This window comes from Apteryx mantelli, chromosome 8, assembly GCF_036417845.1.
Source record: "Apteryx mantelli isolate bAptMan1 chromosome 8, bAptMan1.hap1, whole genome shotgun sequence".
NCBI classification, from domain to species: domain Eukaryota; kingdom Metazoa; phylum Chordata; class Aves; order Apterygiformes; family Apterygidae; genus Apteryx; species Apteryx mantelli.
Genome location: NC_089985.1, coordinates 9,204,332 through 9,220,934, shown reverse-complemented (window position 1 = coordinate 9,220,934; position 16,603 = coordinate 9,204,332). Strand labels below are relative to the sequence as shown.

The window sequence follows — 16,603 nt, the reverse complement described above, 5'->3', positions numbered from 1 at the left end:
AGATCTCAGCTTGCTGTGCAAGTAGATAGCTCGTAACTCCTGCACCGAGACGCTGTAGATGTTCAAGTTTCTCTGTCACTGCAGAAAGCAGATCGCTGGAACCACCTGCCAACACAAGAAGTGGGCGACAAGAAACGCAGAGCAATAGGCTCCTGTTGCTTTGAGTTCTTGGAGGGAGAATATCGCTTTGAATGTCCCCCGTGCTTGGGTGCAGAAGGGGTGGGGACAGCGCCCTTGGCATTGGCATCCTCCTCCCTTGGTGCCTGTGTCTGCGCAGCAGTAGGTCGGAAGAGAAGGAGCCTGCCAGGTCAGGAGAAGGGTATAACACTGGCGTCACGTGGGAAAACACTGTTTAATGCCACGGCCCTCAGCCACATAATGTTTAAATCCTTGTAGCGGCACTGAAATCAAGTCATACAGCGTACGCCAGCAGTAGATCTGGCAATGAAAAGATAACTTCCCGCTTGCTTTACATTCCCTGGGGTCTGCCTTGTCCTTTGGAGAGACCCTGGCTTTATAGCAGGGCAGAGGATCCCTGCCCTGGGCACGCAGTCAATTCCTGCTGCGTTTATCACCTCAAAGGCTCCGGCGGCTGCCTGGGAGGCCGAGTGAGTTTTAGCAGGAAGACCTGGTGTCTTAGAGCCACGCTGTGACCGCGGGGCGGAGGGGGGAGGACTAGAAGCTGGGGCTGAGAAGCCCTTGAAACGGAGGTGTTTGCTGTCCGAGCAGGGTGGCGCTCGGCGCGTTAACCCTTCCCAGCTGACAGCCACCCAGAGCCGCCTCGTTATGCGTAGGTCAGCGCCCAAACTGAGTAGATCAGCTGTGCGAAAACTAGCGTTGAGTTTTTCATCGGTTGCCCAGAGGGCCGTGGTGGAGCGCTGCGTTTGCTCCCGTGTCCTGCAGGGATTGCCACTGGCGCAGGGTGGCCAGGACGGGGCCTCTCTGAGTCTTCCTTGCCCTGTCCCCGTAGGTGCCCTGAGCCCGCGGTGCGACAGCGACGGCCGATGCAGCTGCAAACCCGGAGTGATGGGCAAGAAGTGTGACCAGTGCCAGCCGGGCTTCCACTCCCTCTCCGAGGCCGGGTGCCGGAGAAACGGGCAGTAAGTGCTGGCGACCGTCCGCGTCGTCCTGCTGCAGCGTGGAAAGCCAGTTCTCTGGGGCTGATCTCCAGACCTCTCCCAGGGGCTATAAAGAGCGGTGCAGAGGCAGCTGATTTTCCAGCTTCGCTTGTCAAATCCACTGATAACCGTGAGCCTAACCGCATTGCCATTCTGGGAGTGATGAGGCTGAGGCAGAAACTGGACCTCCTTTGCAGCCTGCAGAGCTCCCTGCCACAGGAGATCATCAAAATAAGAGCTTAACAGTGCGCCAGAGTGGCTGGTTTATTAGCTGGATAATACAAACAGGCAACAGATGGGCTAGACCATGTAAAATAAAACCTGGCTGCACATGCGTGCCTGCGCAGCATTAGCGTCATTTGTAAGTACTGTCCTGGTGCAAACACATGCGTATAAAAATTGTGTTCTTGGATGCAGGTATTAAGAAGAGTCCGTACCAGAACCTCTTTCTTTGTTTAAATGGAGCTTCTTTTACCTTTAAAACCGTTTTTAGTTCAGCCTCCCGGGAGCCATGTCCTCTTTCTCCTCGCTTCACCCCGCCCTAGCTTTTTCAGACCCTGACGTCCCTCTGCTCCTGGGTGCCCCTTGCCCTCCCCACCCCCACCTGGGGAACCCACGGTGCTGCTGGGTAGCAGGCGCAGGATGACTGCAGGCAAAGGGCGTCTTCCAGAAGCTGTGCTGTTGTGCCTTGCCTTCTCCCGAGCCTTCTGCCTCTTCCCCAGGGCACAGCTGGCTTTGGAGCACAGCCAAGGTTTAATAAGCTCAGCAGAGCTTCATTGTGCTCTTGTAGGTGGGTCTTGCTAAAGAAATGCACTGATGGTTGCGAACTAGTGCTCTGGGGTGTCCTGGGGCCGTAGCATCAGATGTTGGGCACCATCTCAACCTGGCACCCGTACTACTGCAAGTATATTACTAAAGGAGATATCTCAGATGATTTTCCCCCCTGTAGTACGGGACTGGTAGCTGGCCACTCCACTGGGGTTCTCCTATGTCTTGTACCATCAGTGTGTGGGGTGTGTTGAGCTCCCAGGCCCAACCAGAAATCACCTGGAGCTTCCTGCTGTCCCTGTTGCAGGAGTCTGCAATGTGAGTGTGACCCGGCTGGGAGCACCGGGGATTGCATCTCGGGTCGCTGCGTCTGCAAGGCAAGCGTGACTGGAGAGCGATGCGACAGGTAGGAGTCTGATTACTCCGTGGTTTGTCCTCCCTCTCCCTGGCAGTTGGCCCCAAAGCATTTCACGTGGCCTGTTAGCCCATTCTGTTCCCCAGAGGCCCCAGATGCGTCTCCCCTACGTGTCTGAAGTGCAGTGTGCCAGACTCTTTGCTTTCAAGGGCTGCCAGCAACCCCAAGGCTTTCCACCATTCCCACCTCAGCTCTGTCTTTCCCTTCAGTGGCTGCCAGCTCTGGCCCCAGGGAGCCTCCTCGTGCCTGACAGTTACCTTCTGCCACACACGGACTATGGGGCTTGCCTACACAGGGAAGAGACTAAGAAACATTCCCCTGGCTTGCTACTGACGTGAAGGAAGGGTCTCCAGGACTTGTTTCTGCAATTTAGCCCTAGCACCCCACGTACACCTAGCAGAAAGCTACTATTAATCCTTTCTGGGAGCAGAGCTGCATGACATGAAGCAGACTGGCTCTCCTAGAGGAGAGCTAGAGGGCCCAGCACCCGCTGGGGCATCTGCACCTTTCGCAGGTAGTTGCTGGGAGACGAAACCCCCCCTCACCACAGCTCAGTGCCTGCGGGCCTGTCTTGCTACCCCAGTCCAGTAGTAACCCAAAATGTGGCAACAGCTGTGTGCACAGCTGTCTGGGTTTGGTGTGTTGTACATAGGTTTGTGTGGCACTGAGCACTGGAAGAAGAGGAGAAAACGAGCACTAAACATAGCAATCTTTTCTTCAGGTGCAAGCAAAACTTCTATAACTTGGATGCAAGAAATCCCACCGGATGTTCCCCGTGCTTTTGCTATGGGCACTCAGCTGCGTGCGTCAGTTCTGAGAATTACAGCGTCTATAAAATCACCTCCACCTTCCAGCAAGGTAAAGGCCAAGCAGAACATCCACATACCTCTTCATGCACAAAACCAGGAGCTGTTTGCAATCCCTTCAAATTCCCCTGAGAAAGGGACAGAGATATTGAAAACTGTCATGCAAGAGCGTAACAGAGCCAGCCGTTGCGTAGTGTCTCTGTTGCAAATGATCCCTCCACTGCAGCTGGAGTGTGCTCTGCCTCATGAGGCACTTGACATACTTTTCCTCCTTGCACTGTGTGCATTTTTTGGAAATATTTGGGGAACACTTCCCTTGGTGCTTAAGACACTGCCAAATATTCAGCTTTTCCATGCACTTGCCATTGCCACCTTTCAGATATGCGCGCTGTGGGAGATGTGGACTAGCGAGTGAGAGCATGCGGTCAGTGGGCTTGCTGCTGTGTTCTGCCAGCTCTGTGTTGGGCTCAGTGAGAGCATTTACGAGACCACAGGCGAAACAGAGCTGAAGGGGGTTTTAATCCAGTTGTACGTTGTCTTTGACTTAGAGAACCATCTGGTTGGTAGCCCTGTTCAGAGGAGTCCCTGTTCTTTGACAGTAGTTGTTTGTGGGACGATTTGCTGATCATAGGCAGAAACAGGGTGCGAGGGCAGGGAGAGTGCAGGCTTGCTTCGTTATGTCTTTTCCGCTTTTTGGCGGGATAGCCCTGCGCCCATCCTGGGATATCTAGAATAAGAGGCTAGTTGACTGTGAAGACCATAACTGATCATGGTTAGATATGTCTGTACAACCAGGGAGAGGGAGTAGTGCTGCCCTCTCAGTGGACAAGGGATAGGGGGCCACGAGTTTTGGTTAGATGCAGCTTGAGAAAGCCACTGCCCTTGCAATCCTGGCAGTGCCCTTGCCTATCTCTGCTGATCACAAGTGGGTTTCTCCTTGTTTGCTTCTAGGCCCTGAAGGCTGGAGAGGTGTCCGTGAAAGTGGGTCCCCAGCCCAGCTCCAGTGGTCTCCACGCCATCAGGACGTGTTTATCGCAGCGAGGACGTCAGAACCTATATACTTCATGGCACCTGGTAGGTGTGGGTGTGTTGGGTGTGTGCAGGGGAACAGGTGAAGGGGAGAGCATCATACAGGGAAATCGGCTTGAGCCCAGACCTGCTTCTCTAGGCTAATGCACTGCTACCCTGCAAGGTCTCGAGAAGCTCAACCAAAGATTCACCCAATAAGGTCCAAAGAGCTGTTCAGCCTGGCTCTGCTGGCCGGCCCTTGGCATATACCAGCTGGCAGGAAGGAATTGCCCTTTTTGTAGTGGTACCGCTAGAGTCAGTTTTGGGGGTGGGGTGGGAGAAGGGAGTTTGGGGCTGTGGTAGAGCCTGATTTCAAAGGGAGAACATGGGGTTCTGGACAGACAGCTCTCTCTAGTGGTCAGGGGAAGCTGGCATGGTGCTGGCTGCTGTCCAGGGAAAAAGGAGTTGTGGATGTGCTTTCCTGGGCCTGGGGGCCCTAGTATGGGAACGGACAGACCAAAAGGCTTGCCCTGGGGAAGCAAAGTGTCTGCGTTCATCTCCTGAAACAGGTGAGGATGGTGGCAGATGGCAGAGGTGGCATTGCCTGTCCCCTTTGCTTGGTTTGACCCCATTAACCGAGTCTTCAGGAGGAGGGCAAGATCTTAAGCCTTTAATTTCTTCCCTCTGATCTCTTGCTTGCTCTCTCCCTTGCCAGCAAAATTCCTTGGGAACCAGCAGCTGAGCTATGGCCAGACCCTCTCCTTTGATTATCGTCTGGATCGAGGGGGACGTCAACCTTCTCCGCATGATGTGGTCCTGGAAGGAGATGGCCTGAGAGTCACTGCCCCCTTCTTGCCTCAAGGGAAGATCCTGCCCTGCGGTGTCAGCGAGACATATACATTCAGGTAAAAGGCTGAAGCTTTGGGATTCTCACTCCTGGTGTTTGGGGTGGGAAGGAGGGGGCTTAAATAGTTGCCTAGCTTGGGTTGGATGCAGTTCATGTACTTCTCTTCTGGAATGGCAAGATTATGTTGTGAGTAGGGTGGTAGATGATCTGTCTTGAGGCTGGGGTGGATGCTTTGCTCAGCATCAGTCACGTGCAAATAGAGGTTGTCCCCCAAAGCGTCGGGTCCAGGAGGGAGATGGGAAAGAACAGCCAGGAAATCTCGTTTTCATTTTCTTGAACGTTTCTGTTTCTGTCTGTTCCCATGTGCAGGTTGGATGAGCACCCGAGCAGCAAGTGGAGCCCAAGGCTGAATTTCTTTGAATATCGCAGGCTGCTGGGAAACCTGACAGCACTCTGGATCCGAGCCACGTTTGGAGAGTACAGTAAGTGGGGAGAGAGCTGTAAGGGGATAGCGCAAGGCTTAGGTCTCTTCATTGCTGGAGACACCAAGTATTTAGCTTTGGAAGAAAGCTTAAAAAAAGAAAAAAGTTTGTCCTAAACTGGGCAAAGTTGAATTGTGAAGAGATTAAAAAAGATGCCTACAGCCAAGGAGCGGGAATAGAAGAGCCTTGGCTCCAGTCAGTCTGCCCATATGTGTTGTAGTTAAATGTGTAACCTGTACGGATCACAGGTGTAGGCGTGGGGAAGTGGCAGACCAAGCTACGAGTTTGGACTGGAGCCGCTGGTGCTGCGGGTAACCTGCTGCATCTCCCTTCAGGCACAGGCTACATCGATAACATCACCTTGGTGTCAGCGCAACCCGCGCCCGGAGTCCCCGCTCCCTGGGTGGAGCGCTGCAACTGTCCTGCAGGGTACCAGGGGCAGTTCTGCGAGCGCTGTGCTCCTGGGTACAAGAGAGATGCTTCCAACGTGGGACCTTTTGGCATCTGTGTGCTGTGCAACTGCCAGGGGGGAGGAATTTGTGATCCAGACACTGGTAAGGAGAGCCACAGCCATACTGTATTAGGGCATATGGGACTGCAGGACAAGTGCTGTGTCCTGAGAGTACAGAGGGGAGCATGGGGTAGCGCTGAGCGGGGACAGATACTTGGCTCTGGGGATGTGGGCTGGAGTGCAGGAAATGTCGTGAATAAAACTCCCCAAAACCTAGAAAAGCTGCTGCCAAATATACAGCACTGGAATCAAAGCTCGTTTAGACTGTGCTGGTTGCAAAGAGAGAAACATCTCCCACTCTCTGAATAGCATTAAAATCTTTTTTTCTGACCTAAAAATAAGCATTGGGCAAATAGATATCATGAGTAAGTAATGTGAAAAAGTTTTACTACCTGTCTTCTCAGAATAGCCCACAGTATTGCAATGTAAAGTCAAAGTAATGCACTTTTTACCAGGTAAAAATGACATGATTTGGTGTCTCCTAAATCATCCCCCCCTTCAAAATCTCCCTCTGTGGATGCTACATGTCCCCTCCTCTGTTCTGATTCAAAGTGAAACGTTGAAGTTAAACTGTTAGCATTTTCCACGAGATAGCAAGTCCTGTTTTCTTGCTGGGAGTGTCAAGTGTAAAACTACTGAACAGGAGGTAAAGAAGGGAATTTGCAGTTCCTAAGGAGTTGTACCAACCACGAAAGATCCACCCATCCTTATCATGAGTGTTGTGACCTCAAGGCCTTGTGTGGTCCCAGCCGCTGCAGCCACATCTCTAAGCAGTCACAGCTCAGCTGCTCGCCCCAGTCACTGGCAGAAAAGTGGAGATTCACTATGCTGCTCCGAGCCTGTCCTGCCGCGGGAGCGGTGAGCGCTCCCACAGCGTGAAGGACTGAGCAATGGAGAAGAGGAGTGTGTCTGGGTATGTGGACAGGCCAGGGAGATTGCAGCGCTCCAGGGGAGCCACAGGCGCTTGTGGTGCATTGGGTGGCAGGAGACAGCAGCAAGTCCTGCAGCGTGACTGCCAGTGAGGGATCACAAGGAGGGGAGTTGTCGAAGGTGTCCTACTGAGGAGCAGAAGGGGTGAGAGCAAGCTGACTGTCACAAGCCCTTCCCTTCCTCCCTCAGGTGAATGTTACTCTGGAGATGAAAACGTGGGCCATAGTGTCAGCTGCCCCTTTGGCTCCTACAGAGACCCGCGCTATCCTCACAGCTGTAGGCCATGCCCGTGCGAAAATGGCCAGAGCTGCTCTGTGACACCAGGCAGAGAAGAAGTTGTCTGTGATCGCTGCCCTCTCGGAGCCACTGGTAATGTCCTTGTTTAGCTTGTTTCTGATCAGCCTTTCTCCAGAGCCTGGTGGTGCTGCAAAGGGGCAGGATGAAAGACGATGTTCCTTCAGCTGGCCCTGATGTTAGCCTGTCCCCAGAGCAGGGCTGAGCTTTACTCTGCCTCAGGGTGAGATACAGGTGTTTGTGGTCCACTGTTGCTCTGTGTCAGGTGGGTCGTCGTGTCTTCTCAGCCTGGCTTCCCCACTTGAGCACCATTTGGTCTGTATCTCAGTGTTTCAGCAAGGCACCAGGATCCATCATGTGTAAATATGTGAGCCCTGAAGAAGTTGTAGTCTGAACATGGAGGGAGAAGAGGATCGGTGGGGAGGGGAAGGAGGAGAGGGAGAAATGGAGATACAAAAAATAGGAAGTGACTTGCCCAAGGTAAGTCATTACACCCAGCTTTCCAGAGTCTGTCCGGTGCTTTGTGTATCAGACCTGGCAGCCTGCAAACACACTCCTGCCGAAATTCTGTTCCCCAGCCCTTGTTCCCTTCTCTCTCCTCAGCAGAGGTAGGAGGCGAGGGGTCTCTTGGGAGAGGTTGGCTCCTTGGATTTCTGGAAGCCATGAATCTGCCCTTCACTGCACGGGAAGAGCAGGTTCCTCTCAAAGAGAGTGAAGATACTCGTGTGGGCCCTGGCATCGCAGGGCACGGCAAGGCCGAATGCCTGCGCCTCCACGGGGCAGAGGGAGTTGTTTGGCCTTTCAGTTTCATTCTAGAGCGTGACCGTTGCTTTGTCTCTCCTTTCTCAGGTGCCAACTGCGAGTACTGTGCCGATGGCTATTTCGGAGACCCCTCAGCTTCCAGGCCGTGCCAGCCTTGCCAGTGTAACAATAACATTGAGCTCAATGCCGTGGGCAACTGTAACCGCCAGACCGGCGAATGCCTGAAATGCATCTACAACACGGCTGGCTTCTACTGTGACCGCTGCAAAGATGGCTTCTTTGGGAACGCCTTGGCCCCCAACCCCGCAGACAAGTGCAGAGGTACAAATGCCCTGTGCAGAGCGTGCGTGTGGGCTTGGGGCGGGTGTGTTGTGTTGTGGGGCTGTACTCGGTACAGGAGGTTTCTTCCCACCAGCTGAAGCCCAAAGCCGTGTGGTCCCATGCATGGCTCCTGAGGCACTGCAAAACCTGAGGGACATACGGAAGCGTCCTGGAGCCCCCTCTTGCCCTATAGGAACAAACCTGTGCTCGAGGAGGTGCCTCTGTGACTAAAGGAACCGGGGGCGGGAGGGAAATCCTTGCTAGCACGCAGGAAGGTTGACTGCAAAGGGACTGTGCGTTTGCACTTTGGCCTTGCGGCTTTTCTTGTTTGCTCTGTGCTTTGAACAAAGGCTTGGGCCCTTCGCAGAGGTGCCGGCTGGTGTTTGTACTCGGAGCGCTTACTAGAGCGGAGCCAAGGGACACTGAATGCTTCCAGTGTTTTCCAAGCCAGCTAATGTTTCTGTTAAGCGCCAGCAGTGTGGGAAGGAGGTGTACATTCCTGAGGGGAGGAAGATTAAGTAGGATTTGAGCGCTATGTGTACGTCAGCCTCGCAAAGGCCTAGGGAAGGTGGCTGCTACAAAAGCTGCTAGTGATGATGGAAGGTGGAAATCGAAGGCAGGAACCAGAGCATGGGAAGGATTCGTTTACAGAGGGGGTTCCTAGGCTGAAAAAGGACTCTAAAAAGCAGTCACAGGATTTTAATGATTACAGTCTCAGCTTACCTAAGCACAGCATCTACAGCAGCGCTGTGCCCCTGCCACAGTCACCCTGCGTGGTGTTGGTTCCAGCCAGAGGCAGGAGCACTGTAAGGTGCCCATAGCAGCTCTGTTAGCTTCTGCCAGTGCATCCTGGTAAGGCACTGGGCAGGCTAAAACTTCTTCTAAAAGCAAACAGCCAAAAGATTTGGAGGAGAGAAGCACTGAAGGTGCCAGAGGTGACAGGAGCACATTGGAGGTGGGTACGGCTGGAGGGGTGGAAGCTGTACCTGTGGATAAAAGGTGGGGAAACACGACTGGAGGAAATCAGAGGAGGGTAATGGGTGGAGAGATGCGCCAGGACTGAAGTGGAAGAATTCTCCTCTGAGTCTATGCTGCCTTCAGCCTGCTGTTGTGCCTTGCAGCCTGCAACTGCAACTCCGTTGGTGCCGAGCCCCTGAAGTGCCGAAGCGACGGGAGCTGCATTTGCAAGCCTGGCTTTGAGGGCCCCAACTGCGAACACACTGAGTGTCCGGCCTGCTACAGCCAGGTGAAAGCACAGGTGAGTACGTGTGTTTGTCAGCCTCAGCATCTGCGCTACAAATTCTAGGTCTCTAGAGAGAGCTCTGCTGGTGCTTTTGATCAAACCTAGAGGTTGCAAAGAGGTTACATAGAAACGGGACCCAGCAAATTCTCTCTTTCAGAAATGAGGCAGATTAGCTGCCCTCCCCAGGAGAGCTCAGACAAGACCTGGCATGTTGCTCACAAACAGTGTGGGGCAGATGTGGGCTCTGTGTTTGTAGCTGTTGTCTGCCTGTCGGCTCCGCTCTGGACAGAGATCTTTCAACCTGGGAGATGTTCATTCAGTGTTTGAACTCAGCACTGGGCTAAAAAACAGGAGGGGAGATTCTTCTTCCTTCCTGGGTTTTCCTCTTTCTTCCTCCAAAGCACAATGTGGAAATTTATTCAGAAGTGCTTAGCTTGCTTCTGTTAGAGCTAAATCTTTCTTGCTGTATACTGAAAAGTTAGGCACTGCAATCGCAGCCAGCCCAGATCTGCAGAGCCCAGAAATGGTTAGTCTCTGACGTCTGGCTGCCAGTAGGCAAGTCTCTGATGCTGTGCTCCTGCCGGCTCTTAAGTGGTAGCTTGATCGGTGGCTGTGAGCAACAAGGCAGTGACTGCACAGAAAGGGGAGCAGAAACACAGTTACCTTCTAGCATCCTGTCCCTGTGAGAGTGAAAACGGATCTTGCAGGCTGTGCGTGAAGTTTGTGTTTGTACCGTTGATTCAGCTGGCAGAACAATGGCCTTCTAGGGCTGCTGGCCTGATGTGCCCCATAGCAAGCCCTATTCACCCCAAATACGAGGCCTCACTCTGTTCTCCGTTCCCTGTCCCCTGCTAGACTATAGATTTGGCTCATGCCCTGGCCTTTACACCTTGGGTTCAGTGTCCTGTTCACTGATGGCTTGATCTGCTTTGGTCATAGGTGGACCTGTACTTGCAGCAGCTGCAGGAGCTGGAGCTGCTTTTCTCAGAGGTGCAGGCTGGTGGTGGGGTTGGGAGCGAGGAGCTGGAGGCAAAGATGCAGCTGGCTGAGGAGACGCTGCGAGCCATCCTCAGAGAAGCCTTGAGCCTACAAGGTACCACCCAACTGCTCTCCTTGGATGGGGCTGGAGGAACAGGAGGGGAGACGGGCAACTTCTTGGGGTGCTTCAGTAGAGAGGAGGGGAAGAGATTGGACTCCTGAGAGATGTGTTCAAAGAGATGACCTGCTGGGGCCGTTGTGTGTCCTTCCCTGAGCACATGCACAGCAAGGGACTGACAAGCACGCGTGTGTTCATGTGGCAGGGAGGGGGGAATCTGTCATACCAGAGTGGGTTTTTGCTTCAGTGAGCTGCCTGTGCCTTTTTGCTAAGAAATGGGTGTTTATCCAATCACTGCCTCTCTTTCACCATCTTGCCAGCCTCTGACAAATCTCTGGAAAGTCGCATAACCAGGATGAAGGGGCAAGAGTCCAGTTACCAGAGCCGCTTGGATGACATCAGGGCAACAGTGGAGAGACTGAAGTTTCTTGGGAACCAGTATGAGAAGCAGGTGCAGGATACCCGGCGGCTGCTGGAAAGGGCCAGGGTGGACCTAGACCGAAATGGAGTCACTCTGAGTAGAGTGGTAAGAGCATCCTCATGTGATACACCTTAGTCCAGCCCAGCCAGGTTGAAAAAGCCTGTGGAGATGTCAGAATTTAACTTATTCCGATTATAACATTCATTTGGAAGGAGAGGAGCAATTCTGGTGAATGTTACTGGCCCCTTGCTGTAGGACTGGGAACCTCTGTTTTTATGAGGAGCTGCTGGCAAGGGTCTTTGGAGAGCTTTAGAGGTTTAACACGCTGCAGTCACTTTTTTCTTTGCTAAATCAGAAGTGAGGACAAGGAAGAGCATTCACACCTCTCTTCCTCTCTCTTCAGACTATTCCAGTTTCAGACTTTCCTGGAGGCTCAAATAAGTTCCTGATCCTGGCCCAGGAGGCTCTGAGATTAGCCAACAGGTGAGTTAGTCTTTGTATTGGCCAAACCAAGAGAAAAGGCCAAGGGGACTGAGACCAGACCCTTCTGGGGACCCAGAGGGTCCCTGTTTAGGGGCCTTACCTAGCCCTGAGGCTGCAGCTTCCATGAACTCTGTGCTAATCCTGGTGCAGGGGAACATGCATCTGCTGGGTCGCCTTTGCTGACCTAAAAAGCTGTTCCCTGTTTCCTTTGAGAGTGGTGTTGGGTGGCATATTTTGGAAGCATCTTTCTGGCCAGAGTTTGACCTATGGGCATCTAATTGGAACAGGCTGCTGTCTCTTCCCCTAGTGCTCCTCTACCCTTGAGAAAGGCAGGAAGGACAGGCAGCGTACATGACCACAGATGCGGGTCCCCTTCTCAAACACATTGCATTTCCTGGGAAGATCTGTTCCAGCATTGCTGAACAAAATGGCAAAGAAACTTGGTGGAAGAAACTCAGGTGGCTGTGGGAAGCTTTTTATTACAAAGCAAGTATTTATTGCTTTTCAGCCACATGCAAGCAGCCAACACGATTGAGCAAGCAGCAAAGGCGGCACAGGATGACTCGCAGCAGGCGCTGGAACTGGTGCGCTCAGCTGCGAATGGAGGGGCAGTCATGTCAAGCTCCCTGCAAGGGCTGCTCAGGAAGTAAGTTCACAACGTACTCACATGCGTGTCTCGGGGGGGAAAAGGAGGATGTGGGGGTGAGGAGAGGGGTAGCAAAGTGTCCATGACCTGTTCCATGTCTCCCCTGTTAAGTATCAGAAAAATGCAGATGGAGAAGGACACTAGGACAGAAGGGGACTGCTTGGTTTGAGGACTTGTTTGCATGCCTCAGCAGCCAAGATTTAGTGTAAGCAGCTCTGCAGAACATCTGCTTCCCACCCCGCAGACCACAATGGCCCCTGTTGACCTGACCACAGCTGTGGGAAGTGATTTAACACCATATGTGTGTGAACAGGCTGAGCAGGCTCCTGGGAGATGACTTCTAAGCACAGTGCAGGCTGACTTTGAGGGCCAGCACAGCCCTGTTGCAGATCTGCGCTGGATTTATCCCAAGGGTGGACTTGGCCCCATGTTATCTGGGCAGATTAGCCTGGTGGCAGCAACTGAGCTGGGCAGAAGAGGGAAAGTGGGTGTAAGCTCTCTGGGAAGGACTGACGGCTTTGCCCTGTGCCTGTCCAGAGCCCACCATAGTGCTGGGCCTTTGTGGCACTAATGTGATACTTTGTACAAAGTTAAGGACCTGAATGGGGATGTACAAGAAAAAAAACTGCAGCAGTACATCAGGGATTAGCAAAGCTGCTGCAGAGCCTGAGTGTTTGGTTATACAAAGCTGCCCTACCCAAAGGCTGAGAAACCAGCCCCCTTTAAGGTCTGATGTGTTAGCAAAACAGATCACAGGTAACTTGAAAGCTGGTGAGGTGAGCCCTGATCTGAAATACCTTTGGTTTCTGAAGTGTGAGCACCTCTTGGCTGAGGGGTTAAAAGCAGGGGGGTGCTTCTGTCTGTTGGGCCTTGGAAAGAGCTCAGGAAGCACTCACATGCCCATCAAATAAGTAAATGTAGGAGACTGCGTTAATGCTGTGGCAAGAGTTTGGCCGTTTGGCTGTTATCCTCTATCTGTGCAGATACGAGGAGATGAAATCACTGGCGGGAGGCCTGGAGGCTGAAGCTGACAGAACGGCCTCTGAGGCAGACAAGGCTTATCAGGGCAGCCTGATGCTCCTCAACTCCCTGTCCCGCTTGATGAAGACTGACGCTGGGTCCTTTGAGGTGAGAACCTTGTGCCTGTGCATGTGGGACCAAGAAATCCCCTTTCATCCTCCCCCAAGCCCTCGTTACTACTCCTGCCCCCCTTTCCATCCACTTAGCAGGATAAAGTAGCTCAGCCCTTTCCAGTGCTACATCTCTTCGTCCTGGTTGGAGAGGCGTTGGTTATGCATGTTCTCACCCTTTTACCTTTGCAGCTCACTGTGGCATAGGTACCACATGCAAACATCCATTGCTCCCCAGGGAGCAACAGGGAGATGCTGGGCCTCCAAGACAGCAATCATGTCTTTGCATTTCAGGGGGAGGCAACCCAGCTGAAGCAAGAAGCAAACACTCTCATGAGCATGGTGGACACATATATGGCAGAGTACAGGCAGCTGCAAAGCCGTACAGGCCGCTGGGAAGAAGAAATCAAGCAGCTGTTGCAGAGAGGAGAAGGCGAGAGAGCGGTAAGACATTGACTGTGTTGCTGCAATTATTCTTGTGCTGTGGTCTGCAACTTGAGTCATCTTTAGCTTGAGCTGAAGCCACAGGCAGGTCAGTCTCCTCGGACTGCAGTTGTTATGTGCTGTCCCAGCCTGTTCTTCAAAGGGGATGTAGCTCGCTCGCTCTGCTGCAGAATGGCACCTTTCCTCAGAAGTGGAGCCAGTTCGGGTGGTCCCATCCTCTTCTGGCTCCACTGGAGCCAGTTGAAGATGTCCCCATGTGCTCAGAGCTGCTTGTGCAGGTTCTCACTAACATGTTCCCTCTGTGAGAGGCAGGTTAAAGAGCTTCTCCTGAAAAAGTTTGAGCTAAGATGACTCCTGATGTCTGGAATTAGTTAAGGGACATGCACACAAGCCTGTGCTGACAAACCAGGGGCTTTGGTAACCTTGAGTGGGGGGGGACAAAAGCAGGCTTTGGGAACAGACTGATGGACATCATTCTTCTCACAAAGCATGGCCTCCTACACACTGCGTGTGTGCTAGTGACACAGTCCCTGTGAGCTCGAGGACCAGTCGGATGCTCTTGTACTGTAAACTTGAGCTGCTCTTTCTTTGCATCCCCTCTGGCCCGTCGCAGACACTGACTCAGCTGCTGTCCCGAGCCAACCTTGCCAGGAGCATAGCCCAGGAAGCCGTGAGTGCTGGCAACGCCACTTTTTATGAAGTTGAACAGATTCTGAAGAGCCTCAGAGGTAATTTTCTTGGTTCTGATCTATTGCTTATGTCAAAGTTTTATGTTAAAACTAAACTCACTCAACAGGCTCCAAATTGCCTTTTCCGGAGTCATGCTCGAGTGCCAGGGTAGTGGGCAGCACGTTTCTTTGAATTGTGTCTGTGATCAGGAAGACTTCCACAGGGCCCAGTGGTCATTTCAGGCACACCCCAACCAGTTCAACAGCTCTTATGAGCAGGAGCAAACACCTGTAGGAATTTCTCTCTCTGGCAATTGCCCATCTCCCCCTTTTTTTCCCTGTGCTGTTCTCATGATAGCCAGACTTTCATGTGGGAGGGAGAATAGGTATGTCTAACCCAAGCCATGACTGAGGAAAAACTTTTTTCCCTGCTGTGTGGTATCTTACGAAGCTTACAAATGCTTTGTTTTTGCATGCATTGCTTTCAGGGTTTAATGTGCAAGCAGATGACAAGAGAAGGGAAGCTGAAGATGCTATGAAGAGGCTACCAATTATCAGCAACATGGTCGCAAGTGCCAAGGACAAGACTGACCGAGCTGAAGCAGTCCTGGGCAATGCTGCTTCCGAATCAAAGACAGCCAGCAGCATTGCAGCAGAAGCAAAGGAAATCACCAGTGGGATTCAGCAGGTAAGGGCAGGCCCTGGTGCTGTTGCTGGCAGAAAAGGGTTTGGAAAGAAAAAACACAAAGAAAAAGAGGACATGGCTGGAGACTCCAGAAGTTGTGGTGGGCCTGATCCCTTGACTTTTTGTTGAGTTTGTCTGTAATGGTTCCTGCAGAGATACCTGAGTTACCTGTAAATGAGTTAGCCTAGGCCATGGGAGCACGGGAATCTCTGCAGGCAAAATTGTCCTTTAGGAATCTCTGTGGCATCTCACTGCAGCCATCTCTCTGTTATCCAGGGGGGTTTCACATAAGTGCCTCTGCCTGTCGTTTCCACAGTTTGGGTACCAGAGGTAGCTGGCAGGTTAACGAGAGCCCTGATCTGGTGCTGGTGGAGTCCAACTCCCAAACTGCATGTTGTAATTCTGCAAGGACTCACTGATGCGTGCTGGAGAGGTGGCCATGATCATAGAGGCAATTCTCAGCACCAGTAGCGAGGGGAAGCACATGAAGGACATGAGCAAGTCTGGGATATTCTGGTCCCAGGGGCCTGTCAAAGGAACCAGTTTTCACCAGCTCTGTGCCCCAGTGCACCCAGCCTTGATTTCAGCAGCGTTTGGCCCCTCTGAAAATGCCTTGCCTTCCCTAGGAGATTGCACGGCTGAAGGTGGAAACCAACAGGACGGCTGATGGAGTCCTAGCCCTGGAGAAGGCAGTGGCCACCTTGCAGCGTGAGGCCAAAGAGGTGGATGGTGAATTTGAAAGGAAGGCGTCAGAGGTTGAAGCGGATGCCACTATGATACAGGAGGTGGGTCCCTGTCTCCCACTCCTGCCCCTTCCCTGTTGATGTTTGGATGACACCCCACCTTACAGCTGCCGCCTTGCTTTTTTCAGACAGCTCAAGAGGCTCAGAGCACCCACGCCGAGTCTGGCCAGGCAGGGGTGGCTGTGCAGGAGACGCTGAGCGCCCTGGAAGAGCTGCTGCGTCTGATGGGTAAGTTTTGCTGCATTGCCATAGCGTGTAGCTGAAGTTGGGCCGCTATTGGGCTCTAGGCAGGGGCTGCTGAGAGATCCTTTCTGCTTTGTGTGAGTCTGACCAGGTGAGACTGCTGAGATGTGCAGGGAGTCCTGTACCTCCCTTTTAGGCAGAGAGGCCTATGTACCTGGCCTCTCACAGAGGCTGAGGATTAAGCTCCGACTGCTGGAGTCTCAGGGCCTTACCTCCAGGCCAACCCTCTTTTCCCTGCCTGACTGGGCCTCATGGCAAGAGGTTGATGTTGAATGCAGATGCCCACTCCCTCTTACCTGCACCATTAGCTTGGTGGAACTTCACAGTGTAAGGTCAGTTCCACTCCCCAGAAATGCTGTGTCCTGTTATAAAGGTAGTCAGGTATCTAACACGAGCCAAGCAGCCAAATCCCAAGTATTTTGCAGGAGGTTGCCTCAATAGCAGTAACTTGGAGACTGAGGGCTGGGCAGCAGGATGGAGTTGAAGTATCTAGAAAGATCTAGTTCTCGGCTTCCATCCATGGTTCCCTCTTCCTTGTT

General features: G+C 52.7%; 1 protein-coding gene across 1 annotated transcript in view; it reads left to right on the top strand.

Annotated features, from left to right (window-relative positions):
* LAMC2 (laminin subunit gamma 2) overlaps positions 1-16,603 on the top strand; it is a 29,434-nt gene that overhangs the window by 10,685 nt on the left and 2,146 nt on the right. Inside the window, exons 3-22 of the mRNA XM_067300620.1 lie at positions 971-1,100; positions 2,194-2,292; positions 3,023-3,159; positions 4,059-4,181; positions 4,831-5,020; positions 5,332-5,444; positions 5,780-5,998; positions 7,075-7,254; positions 8,029-8,262; positions 9,384-9,520; positions 10,445-10,598; positions 10,922-11,127; positions 11,426-11,505; positions 12,014-12,151; positions 13,135-13,279; positions 13,576-13,725; positions 14,339-14,453; positions 14,882-15,081; positions 15,705-15,863; positions 15,950-16,049. Coding sequence (XP_067156721.1) covers positions 971-1,100; positions 2,194-2,292; positions 3,023-3,159; positions 4,059-4,181; positions 4,831-5,020; positions 5,332-5,444; positions 5,780-5,998; positions 7,075-7,254; positions 8,029-8,262; positions 9,384-9,520; positions 10,445-10,598; positions 10,922-11,127; positions 11,426-11,505; positions 12,014-12,151; positions 13,135-13,279; positions 13,576-13,725; positions 14,339-14,453; positions 14,882-15,081; positions 15,705-15,863; positions 15,950-16,049 — 3,009 coding nt within the window. The remainder of the gene's footprint in view (positions 1-970; positions 1,101-2,193; positions 2,293-3,022; positions 3,160-4,058; positions 4,182-4,830; positions 5,021-5,331; positions 5,445-5,779; positions 5,999-7,074; positions 7,255-8,028; positions 8,263-9,383; positions 9,521-10,444; positions 10,599-10,921; positions 11,128-11,425; positions 11,506-12,013; positions 12,152-13,134; positions 13,280-13,575; positions 13,726-14,338; positions 14,454-14,881; positions 15,082-15,704; positions 15,864-15,949; positions 16,050-16,603) is intronic.